The following is a 12,258-nucleotide window of genomic DNA, read 5'->3' as shown; positions in this document are numbered from 1 at the left end:
AACTAGTGGAGGACTGGGGAGGCGAGGAACTGTGTATTAGGGTAGGAGTGGACGAGTCTGGAGAGTTGAGAGTGGAAGGATATGTGGAACCTGAGGACGGACGTTGTTTCTCGAACGATGAATTACGAATAGCGTACTTGACAGCGAGTATGGATTCCAAAGCAATGCGGAAGGACCAGAAAGCGAAAGAGCTGTTGCAAGATTTCGCTCGGGAAAGGTGTTCGGATCCGAAAACGAAGAGATATGTGGTGGAAACCAGAGTGGTAGCAGAGGAGTATAGGGAAAACGAGAGTCGGGATGTGGAATGTAAAGCGGAAATAGAAGCATCTTATCTGGGACATGTCCACAGACACGATCCGTTGATACCGTGTCTAAGATGTGCGGATTTGGCTTTCGACAGGGAAAAGAACGGGACTGCAGTGGAACCAGGAGTCGAAATCGTTGAGACGTTCGCGGGCAAGAAGTATAAACCAGTAGCCTTAAAAAACGCGGCCGGTTTATGGCGAGTTGCCAGAGCGTTATCGTATCAAACGAGAGATTATTGGTGATCCATTAGCGGAACTTCCTTCGTTATCAGTCAAACCAGAGGATTTCGTTCCAACGGAGCGGTATACGCAGGAGAGGATGGAATTCATTGACAAGGTTCATAATACTGGATTCTTGTGGGACGAGGAGTTGAAAGTTATTCATAATTTTATGATGCTTCAATGGCCTGCGTTCGCCTGGAACGATGAAGAACGGGGGACCTTGCGACATGATTTCTTTCCGCCTGTCGAGATACCGACCGTGGAACATAAGGTGTGGATTGAGAAAAGCATTCCAATTCCAAGGGGGCAACTGGAAGAGTTCTGCAAGGTGATCAAGAAGAAATTGGACGCGGGAGTGTACGAACCGTCGAACGCATCCTATCGTTCCAAATTTTTCGGAGTCCTCAAGAAAGACGGGAAGAGTATTCGATTGGTGCACACTTTGGAACCGTTCAACGCGGTAACGATCGCACATTCGGGTATACCCCCAGCAACGGAGGAACTTGCAGACCATTTTTCGGGAAGAGCCTGTGGAGGAGTGTTGGATCTCTATTCTGGATACGATCATAGGGACTTAGCGGAAACCTCGAGGGATTATACTACGTTCCAATCGCCGTTCGGAGCGTTGCGACTGGTAAAACTGCCTCAGGGATGGACGAACCCGGTTCCGATCTTTCATGACGACATGAATTACGTTCTGAGGGAAGAAGTACCGCATGTTTCGATGCCATACATCGACGACGTACCTATTCGTGGACCTGCAACCCGATATGAAGATGAGAATGGAGTAGCGGAAACGATTCCAGAGAACAAGGGGATCAGGAGATTCTTCTGGGAACACATGCAGAATGTAAATCGAGTTGTTCAGCGATTGAAGTACTCTGGATTAACGGTTTCTGGGATGAAAGCGGTGTTGTGCGCGGACAAGTTCGTAGTTGTTGGGCATACCTGTTCGTATGAAGGCAGAAGACCATCGACGGATCGAGTAGGGGTCATTACCAGATGGCCTCCTCTCAAGAATGTGTCGGAAATTCGACAGTTCCTAGGAGTCCTCACCTATATCAAGCATTTCATTCAAGGCTTTCACATAATGAGCAAGCCGCTCACGGATCTGCTGAAGAAAGGAGTGGAATTCGATTGGGGAGAGTTGCAAGAGGCATCTATGGCGATTATAAAGAAGGCTGTTGCTGAGTGTCCTGCGATCCGTCCTTTGAATTATTCGGAGGACTGGACGACAGTCATTCAGATCGACAGTTCCTACAAAGGAATCAGCATTGTGATCTATCAATATCAAGAGGGGAACTCGAAGAAACGATACTATTCGCGGTTTTCGTCCATTCCGTTGGATGAGCGACAAGCGAGGTTTTTCGCAGGCGAAGAGAGAGTTGTTTGGAATCAAGAGGGGGCTTGAGCATATGCAATATTGGATACTGGGATGTCGAAATTTAGTTCTGGAAACGGATGCATCGTATATAAAGGGAATGCTGGATAACCCTGGCATGGGCCCGAACGCTACGATTAACCGCTGGATAGAACAAATCTTGATGTTTCATTTCGAATTAAAGCATGTTGTGGGCAAGACCTTCACGCCAGACGGACTGTCTCGACGAGATAAGGTTCCTGGAGACGAGGAATACGACTATGTTGATGACGGACCGGAGATAAACAAGCCTGGGGTTCACGAAGACTGGGATTATTCGATCCCTCAACCGAGGGAGTTCGATGATTTCAAGTCGGAAATTGATACTCGGGGTGGATATTACTTCGGAGCGCTGGATCTTGACGATGATGATGAGATGGAAAGCGAAACGTGGAGAAGACATGGCCAGCTGTGTCTCGACACTTACATGGAGTCTATCGACGAAGCGGAAGTCATTCGAAACGCTTATCAACGCGAAGGAACGGAGTTGCCTCAGTACATTTCGAGTTTCGTTCGAGAACCTGAGAAGTTGTTGCCTAATTCGGCCTTCAAATGGGACGCACGAAAGCGCGAACCATACCCTGAAGACCATCGGAACGAGGAAGCAATCAGAGCTGATGAAAAACTGGAGTTGGTGGAGAAATGGCTGAGGAATCCAAAGAAGAGACCGAGCGGTTTTACGGATAGAGCGTTCGACGCGTTAATGCAGTATGCGCGGAAGTTCTTTCTTAGTGAAAAGGGTCGACTCTTCAGAAGGGATAACGATGGAATGCACAAAGTGGTGGTTAAGAAGGAGCATCGGATGTACGCAATGCGTTCAGCACATGACAGTCTGGGACATCGGGGCGCTTATGCCACGAAATCTTTGATAGAAGTCAGGCTGTGGTGGCCTCAAATGGATCGGGACGTGTCGTGGTACGTTAAAACGTGCCACATGTGTCAGGTTCGGCAGAGTACACTGTTGCGCATACCTCCGGTTCCGACGAAAACATTAAGTTTATTCCAGAAAATCCATACGGACGTTATGGTGATGGGAGCTGTTTCGAACGGACACAAACTCGTTATTGCGGCGAGGGATTCGTTGAGCAGATGGTTGGAAGCGAAAGGACTTAGGTCGGATACGGCTGCCGCGATTGGCATGTTTCTGTTGGAAAACATAATCTGTCGTTGGGGATGTCCTGCGGAAATCGTTACAGATAACGCTCCTCAGTTCATTGCAGCGTTGGATTGGTTGGAAAACAAGTATGGAATTAAAGGCATTCGAATATCGCCCTATAACTCGGAAAGCGAACGGACCTGTGGAAAGCGGACATCGGGATGTGAGGCAGTCTATAGTGAAAGCCTGTGCAGGGAACCCTAACAAGTGGTTTTACTTCTTACCACAAGTCGTTTGGTCAGATAGGATAACGATCCGACGGGGATTAGGCTGTTCTCCGTATTATGCGGCAACAGGCTGTCATCCGATCTTGCCGTTTGACATCGTGGAAGCGACTTGGCTAGTGGAATACCCGGGGCAGATCATTAGTACCGCGGAACTGATCGGTTATCGAGCGCGCACCTTGGTGAAACATAGGAACCACATAAAGGAAATGCGAGAACGAGTAACTAAGGAGAAATTGGAAGCTGTTAGGAGATACGAGCGGATACACGCGGCAACGATAAAGGATTACAACTTCAAGCCGGGGGGATATAGTCCTCGTTCGGAACACCAGGATTGAGAAGAGTCTCGATAAGAAAGCGAAACTGAGGTATCTAGGCCCAATGGTCGTCGTTAGACGAACGACTGGTGGATCATACCTCGTTTGCGAGCTGAACGGAGCAATGGTTCCAGGACAAGTTGGCGCTTTCAGAGTTATTCCTTATGAAGCAAGGAAACGCGTTTCGTTCTCGAAAGACATTGAGAAACTCATTGATATGTCAAAGGAAGAACTCGATTCGTTGGCCTTGAGTCGAGAGGATGATGAAGGGACAGACTTGCAGTTTGGGAATTTGGATCTGGATGACGATGAAACGACCGATAATGAGGGATCGTCCGACGAGGACTGAAAGGTTCTTAGGAAACGAACTAAGTTAGAGGAGAATCGCGGCATCAAGATACAAACGCCTCGAGGCGCGAGTACACAATACAGTCTGAGTAACGACGGGAACGGCTGAGGAGAGTAGCCTGGTAAACGAGTGTGGGGGTACATAGTATTGTGGGAGAAGGGGAAAACGCTGGAAAGCGTTTACTTGCGGTTGTGGGACGGACCATTGGGAGTTGCGAGTCGAGCGTTTCCTCGAATAATGGCCAGATACTGCGATGGATCACTGGGGAGCCTTCAGCACTAGACACGATGACGAGACAGAGGGATACGAACGGAAGTTTACTTTCGACTTTCATTCCACGATCCTTTGCAAGGTCGAAGAGTGTTTGGTAACGACGAGCAACAACCTCATAGGTATCGCGGGAATAAGCCATTCGCTGGACTGCGAGAAGAACTTGTTGCTGAGCGAGTTCGAGACAAGCAAAGATCTGCTTGTTCGTAACACGGACTTCCCCTCCCTGCGCGAATTGGTCGAGGAGCTCTTGAACGGTCTTAAACTCGAGATCGGCAGGCGCAGAATCATCAACAGTGTAGGGATTGGTCAAAATCTGGAAACGGGTTAACGATGGAACGGAAGTCGACTTTGAATTGAACGTACGATGCCAGCAACAGCAGACGCGGGAATCTTGAGTAGAGACGATCAGATCGAGGTTTCAGCTAACGAGGAACGCTGACCACGGGAACGTCTTTTGGAATACTTCTTCTTAGAAAACCACCCGTAGCTGTAAGAATTAGCCTCCTGGTATAGGTGCACCTAGGAAATGCATTGCCTAGGATAGTAAATGCACCTAGCCTAGGTGTACCCAGTGATCTAGGCTAGAATCACTTGAGGGTCTCTGGATTAATATAGCATCAATGATGAAATAAACTGTTATCTAATACATATAATATTAATAATAATGCATATATAATACTTTAAACTCCTTTTCTTCAGGCCGATGACAGCTGCTGCGTGGAGGAGTGAACATGGTTGTTGTAGGCGAACTCCGCGGCCGGAATCAGCTCATCCCAGTCGTCCTGCTGGTAGTTGGTGAAGATCCGCAAGTACTGCTCCAGCTCCTGGTTGACGCGCTCTGTCTGACCGTCTGTCTGCGGGTGGTACGCGGTGGACGTGGCGGGCTTGATGCCGATTAGACGCCAAAGTTCTTGGGTGAAGTCCGCGATGAACTGCGAGCCGCGGTCGGAGACGTACTTCTCCGGAGTCCCATGGTGCCGCCAGACATTCCGGTAGTAGAGGCGGGCTGCCCCTACTGCATCGACCGTCGTATGACACTCCGAGAAGTGGGCGCTTTCCGAGGGTGTCAACGACGACCATGATCGCGTCGTACCCATGGGCTTCGGGAAGCTCTACGATGAAGTCGACGGAGATGGTATGCCAGCGTTCCGGGGGCGTTTCCGTGGGGTGCAGTTCTCCGTGGGGCAGTCTCTGGAGTGCCTTGGTGCGACAGCACAAGTCACAGGTCGCAACATACCGGCCGATATGGCGCGACATCTGAGGCCGCCAGTAGTTCCGGGAGACCAACTCCAAGGTCTTGAAACGACCTGCATGTCCGGCGACTCGGGTGTCATGGCAGAGCTCGATGATGCGTCTCCGGAGGTCCTTGTCCTTTGGTACAACGATCTTCCCTCGGAAATGGAGAAGACCGCCGGGAACGGCCCACTCGTCAGACCGTGAGGAGCGGGGGCCTCGAGCTTGACCTTGAACCTTAAGAAGTTGCCGGGCCACTAGTGCGACGGGCTCCTCCAGGTCAGGCTCACCGGAGAGGGCATCACGGATGTCACGGAGGAGTTCAGAGCCGGGACCGAAACGGAAACGCCCTCGAGTGCGCGGACGTGGAAGAGTTCAGGCCGCAAAAGGACGACGTCGGAGTTGTCGGAATCGACTCCGTGGTCGGGTCTCCGGGAGAGGGCGTCAGGCCGACCCATATTGCGGCCAGGCTTGTGATGCAGCGTGAAGTCGAACCGGGAGAGGTACAGAGACCACCGGGCCTGTCTCCAGTTGAGGTGCTGCGTCTTCCTGAAGTACTCCAAATTCTTATGGTCAGTCCAAATCTCGACAGGGTGCGCGGCGCCCTCGAGGAAGTGTCTATACTCCTCGAGTGCGCGGATGATCGCGAGCATCTCCTTGTCGTGGATTTCGTAGTTGCGCTGGACATCATTTAAGCTTTTGGAATAGAATGCTACAGGGTGCCACTTCCCGTCCGGGGCGGATTGTGAAAGAACCGCCCCCCGTCGCATAATCAGAGCTGTCCGCCTCGAGTCGGAAAGGCCGCGTGTCGTCCGGAATCGCCAGGACCGGTTCCAAGGTGACTGCGTCCTTGATTGCTTGGAACGCGGAGGCCTCCGCGTCGCCCCAAGTCCATTGCTGGTCCTTCTTGGTGAGCACGAAAAGTGGGCGCGCAAGTGTCGAGAAGTCCCGAATGAACCTGCGGTAGAAGTTAGCGAACCCAAGGAACTGCTGAATGTCCTTCTTGTTTTCTGGAGTCGGCCAAGCGGAGACGCCTGCGACTTTGACGGGGTCCATTTCGACGTGGTTGTGGGAGATGATGACTCCGAGGTACTCGATTGACGATTTTTCAAAGTCGCACTTCTCCGCTCGAAGGTACAACTTGTGCTCTCGAAGTCGCCGTAAGACCTCCTGGACAATCTGCCGGTGTTTCCGGAGGTCGGAATGGGCGATCAGGATGTCGTCAAGGTAGATCATGACGTCTCCGGAGAGGATGAGGTCCTGGAAAATGTCATTCATCATCGTTTGGAACGTCGCGGGAGAGTTTGTCAGGCCAAAATACATCACCAAGGGCTCGAACAGGCCTCGGTTAGTCTGGAAAGCCGCTTTCCACTCGTCACCTTCCTTGATCCGGACGTTGTTGAAGCCTCAACGGACGTCGAGTTTGGTGAAGTAACGAGCGCCTTTGAGCCGGTTGATGAGGTTGTTAATCAGCGGAAGGGGGTACCGAGGCCTGAGATCAAGGTCCTAGCAGGGGAGGATCCAAAGCGTGAACATTGGTAAGCGAATACAAATGAAGCTGACCTAGCAGGGGAGGATCCAAAGAGAAGAAACTCTAAGGGTCCACCTGCTAGGTAGCTGACTATATACTGCTTGTCCGTAGCTGCCGCTGTCGGGCACAGAAGGCTTGGGCGGCGTCGCAGGTGAGGTCCCAGGGCGACCGTCGGGAGGGCGTTGATGGATCGGTGATTGTGCGGGCGAGATGGAGGGCCGGACCGGAGTCGGAACCAGAGTCGGACCGGAATCGGGCGCGTCTCCGGGCCGAAAGGGAGGTTCCCCTGACACCTGCTAGGACCTTGATCTCAGGCCTCCAGGGTTGCCCTTACACCAGCCACTTGGTTTTCCTTTGGACTTTCTGTTACTTTCCTTTAGTCTCTGCATAGCACTCAACAGATAATTATTCAACCAGAGTTTCACACACTCCCCAAATGTTAGTAAAGTGTCCACAACTAAGATATAAGATGAACGAAAAGTGTAGAAGTCAAAATAGATTGTATATAAGCATAAATAAGAGATGAAGAAGAGAACTAGAGAGGTAGGTGGGTATCGGTGGAAATAGGTGGGAAAAATAGTGTGTGACATTGACATCTATTTTTCTTTCATCACAAGCAAACTGCCAGTACGCTGAGAATAGGTAGATAGATCCTCAGAGTTAAATTGTCCTGACTGCCATGCTAGCACCTCTGCTTCTTGCATATCAGCCTCATCATGATTTCCTAGATGCCTGTATGTTTCAGCTAAATCAGCTCTTATCCTGATAGTATCATGATGCTCAGGACCAAACAGGAAAGTACATCTCTCTAATATTTCTTTCTCAACTATCTGTGCCTCAGTAAACTTCTGTTGAGCTTTATATGTTATAACTAGGTGTGCCTGTGCATGAATGGTATGTGGATGATCAGGACCAAGCACATGCAAGCGATGTTTTACTACTTCCATCTCTAGCACCTCAGCCTCAGCATACTGTTCTAGCTTGATATGGACTAGAGCTAAGGTAGCCTGTGCAAGAATGGTTTCTGGATCCTCACATCCAAGTAGCTGTGTGTATTGCTCAAAGACCGTCTTTAGTAATACTAAAGCATCATGATAATTGCCCCTTCTGTTATATGTTAAGGCCAATTTCTTTTGGATATGTAGAGTATCAAGATGATCAGGCCCAAGTAAATTCATGCGTAGCTTTAACACTTCCTCCTCAAGTATCTGAGCCTCCTGATACTTGCCAAGTGTAGTATAGGTCTCAGCTAGATCAGCTTGTGATTTAATAGTATCTGTATGCTCAGGCCCAAGTAAGTATGTCTGCTGCTTCAGGACTGTCTTATATAATCCCTGAGCCTCAATATACTTGCCCAAGCTCTTATAGGTTTTAGCTAGTCTGGCTTGTGTAGCAATAGTGAGTAGATGATCAGGACCAAGTAGATTTGTTTGCTGTTGGAGTATTGCTTCTCCAAGTGCCTTAGCCTTAGCATAATCACCTATATGTTCATAGGTTGAAGCCCAGCTATATTGACCCTCATCATCTGGTAGAGAATCAGGAATATGTAATTGGGAATGCTTTTCCAGCACTATTCTCTCAATTGTTTGAGCCTCTAAATCATTACCTAAAGCTCTATGGGTCACAGCTATATGAGCTTGTGTATGAATGGTTTGTGGATGGTCAGGGCCAAGTTGATTTGTGTACTGCTCAAAGATTGCTTCTACTAATACTAGAGCATCAGCATATCTACCCAACTTCATGTAGTTTGAGGCTAAGCGTTCTTGTGCAGCAATTGTATCAGGATCCTTGGAACCAAGCCAGCGTGTTAAATGCTCTATCACAGCCACATCTAGTAACTGAGCTTCATGATAATTTCCAAGCTCCATATGTGTCAAAGACAGATGGACTTTTGCATGGACAGTCTTAGGATGATCAGGGCCCAGAACATATGTACACTGTGTTAGCACTACTTCTTCTAAAGCTTGAGCTTGAAAATGTGATCCTAGATTCCCATAAATTTCACTTAATGCTATTTTTGCATCAATAGTCCTGAGATCATCATCTCCGACATACCACTGATACTTCTGCAACACTTCTACTGCCAGTGTCTCTGCATGCTTCCAGAATGTAGTTGCTCTGTATATTTCTCTAAGATCTTGCTGAAAGCCCAGTGAGAGTGGCACTGAAGAACTCAATTCTCTAGAGTGGGTGGCCAAGAGAAATTGGTTTTCTGGTTCATCATCATGACAATTGTGAGCAGCCATTCCTAGCAGGTTTAATACCAGCTGTTGCTGTGTGTACATATCATTGACTGTTTCCTTGGTCCATTCATGCACCAAAGGATGTATTGAGTACTTGTTACCCTGTGCTGATATCAAAGAATATTGTTGAATCATTTGCATAACCTCTTCAAATTGATATTTATCCCACTGTCCATCACTGCCTATGAAGTGAGCAAGGAAATTATATGCAGGCTGTAATTGCTGTGCGGTAATCTTCTCTGGATCATTCTGATCATCATCCTGCAAATCCAGGTTGTACTTTGATGCTAATGCAAAGATAGCTGGACTGATCCTGTCATAATGCATCATGCAGAGTACTTGCATCACTTCTTGTGCATGGCCAGGAAGGTTGTCAAAGCTAATTTTCCATGTTGTGTAGACAGTCTCCTTATAATTCCAGGGGACTTGCTTTGGCCTTGCATTCCAATGTTTTGCTTTGTTCTTCCTGTACATCTCTAGATAATCCATGGGCTTTGCTTTCAAAAGACAAGACTGTCGAATATATGCTGCTGCTTGGACAATAGCTAAAGGGAAAAGGTGCAGCTCCTTATTAATATCAATTGAGTAAACAATCATATTAATGATAACAATTCACTCACTTTGACAATTTGTTCAGCTACATCCATATCATTGACCATGGAAATGTTTGAGAACAAAGTGAGAGCTTCAGAGAGACTGAAATCAGTGATGTTGATTGACTTATCAGCCGTATGGATGCCTATGTCTGGATTACGTGATGTGATCAGAATATTCCCATGATTGCATTGGGGGAAATATTCTCTGATATTAATGTCCACATCATCAGCATTATCAAACAGAAGCAGCCATTCCTCTGTATGGCCAACTAGCCAAGTAAGAGCTTCAGACACTGAGATATCCAGGTTCTTGATTCTTGCAATGTCCATATAGCCTGTTTGGATGGTGTTGCTATCTGTTGCATCAATTTTGAATTGGTCTGTGAACCTTTTGTGATGTCAGATACAGTGGAAAATCTCAAAGCTTTCAACCAACCTGTTTCCGGCCATCTGAATAAACTTGAGGGCTGTCTCTGTTTTTCCTATCCCTCCAAGACCATGGAGAAGGACAATTTTCCTATCACCCTGGCTGCTAGCTCCAAATAGCTGTGTAAGCTCGTCCAGAATGTCTTCTCTACCAGTAAAGAAGTCACAGGGGGGCGGACATCCTTGATACATGGGAGAACTCATAACTGAGAATGTGATCGATTTCATGCGGAGCATCACTCTGAAGTTAAACTTACGACTGTGGCCGTAACTGTGGCCGTGATTGTGACTGTGATCGTGGCCGTGACTATGGCCATGACTATGACTGGAGAAATGTGCATTAGAATTTAGAAACATATGTCTTTAGAGATCCCAACACACCTATCGATATATAAGGAGTTTGTTCTGATAGAGAAGCTTGGACCCTGTCCAGCTCCGCCATTCCCTCCTCTGCCCTCTGCGGGCCCCGCCATTTCCTCCAGTCCCCCCTTCAAGACACAGTCAGGTTATTGATCCTTCTTCAATGGCGAGCAGAAATCCATACCGCTGACGCTCATCTGAATAATGTGGGTGCTCTGGGCGGCTACTATGTCGTGCGGGGAGCTCATTGTTGTCCGCGAAAAGTGGCAGAGATAGACTGGGGGGGAGAAGGAAAGAGAGGTGGTGTTCGCATGTCTGACCCCCCCTACATATCTGTCTGATCATGGCAGTGCTGTTTGCGCATGCATGCGCATCAATTGCCACCACAACGACGGTTTCCCGCTCCCACCATGCCAGCGTGCACGGCACCAGCAACAGCCGTGCATCCAGTGCTCACGGGCATATCGCGGGCAGCACCGTGACATATCCTGGCCACCGTCCACTGGCATCGGGCTGCTTCTCCAGCGCTGCGCTGTACGGCTCGTTGGCGCGGTGTCCCTCCACTGTGCCTCCATCGACACCCTTCCTTCAAGTTGAAACACCGAACACACCCCAGATGAGCTGGCACCGCAACACTAGACACTGGCAGATAGATCCCGTTCCGGACATCGATTCGAACTGGCTGTGCCCCCAACTACTTCTCTGCGCAGCTCGGATCTCCTGCTGTCCTCATACTCCCGCACGACCCCGCTCCGCGCGTGCTTCGCCTCCCGGACCCAGAAAGGTCCAGTACTTTCTACGAAGACCGTAATCCGAGAGAACGCGACCGCTGCCGCCACCGGTAGACGACCGCGTGTGCACTAAGGATTCCAGTGCGCTGCACCGTAGAAGGTGCCTGATAAGTTGGTGTAACCGAAAACGCGTATGGCAGACGAAGCGCAGACAACGAACCTGGGGAGAGCAAGCAAAGAGCAAGGAGCGGGGAGTCTAGACTGCCGGACAGGAGGAGGGGCCATCGATGCAGCACGGGCAAGCTCCTTCAAGTTCTCCGACGGCAATCGGATGGGATACAGCGGCGAGAGCGTCTGTGTGCGTGGCCATCGCGGTCCGAGAAAAAGGGCGGGGCTGACGTAACCCCGTCATTAACCCGGCTACACAGCTTGGTGCAACAACAGCGCCTTCTCCGCGCTCGCGACAAAGCCCCCGTCCCGTCGTTGCGGCTGCTGGGGACGACACTAACGCTGTCAGTCGACAAAAGCCAACGGATGGCGGCGCACCTTGAACAAGAGAGGAAGAACCTCACGGCCCACGGGTAAGCGCGGGCAGCCTCGGATTAGTAGGAATTACTTACCGTTTGCGGTGCGGAGACAAGTGGAACGGGGACGCTTCAGCAGCGTTGCTTCCGTTGCCGACAGCAACTTGAAGGTTGAAACCCATGGGCGCGCGGGCAACGCCAACGCCAACGACGACGGCTAGCGCGCAGAGCGGGGGGCCCGGGCGAAGGGTTAGTAAGCGCCGACCGGCCGGTGCCTCTCGCCACGCGGAATCACGCGCGGGTGCTACTGGGAAAGCGGGAAGCCGCTGGTACAGTCATGATTTCGCG

The 12,258-nt window shown here is 49.7% G+C and overlaps 1 protein-coding gene across 1 annotated transcript; it reads right to left on the bottom strand.

The window, feature by feature from the left end:
• Positions 1-9,735: 9,735 nt before the first annotated feature.
• MIND_00176100 (uncharacterized protein) lies at positions 9,736-11,671 on the bottom strand (the record flags this gene model as incomplete). The annotated part of the gene is made up of 6 exons (XM_037358679.1): positions 9,736-10,501; positions 10,553-10,620; positions 10,677-10,783; positions 10,840-10,852; positions 11,432-11,550; positions 11,607-11,671. 6 exons carry the CDS (start codon positions 11,669-11,671, stop codon positions 10,496-10,498), a joined length of 378 nt encoding a protein of 125 aa, XP_037226589.1. The 3' UTR covers positions 9,736-10,495.
• Between the last annotated feature and the right edge of the window lie 587 nt (positions 11,672-12,258).

This window comes from Mycena indigotica, assembly GCF_014461135.1.
Source record: "Mycena indigotica strain 171206Taipei chromosome Unknown Mind.scaff0001, whole genome shotgun sequence".
NCBI classification, from domain to species: domain Eukaryota; kingdom Fungi; phylum Basidiomycota; class Agaricomycetes; order Agaricales; family Mycenaceae; genus Mycena; species Mycena indigotica.
This window is presented reverse-complemented; position numbering and strand designations above follow the sequence as displayed.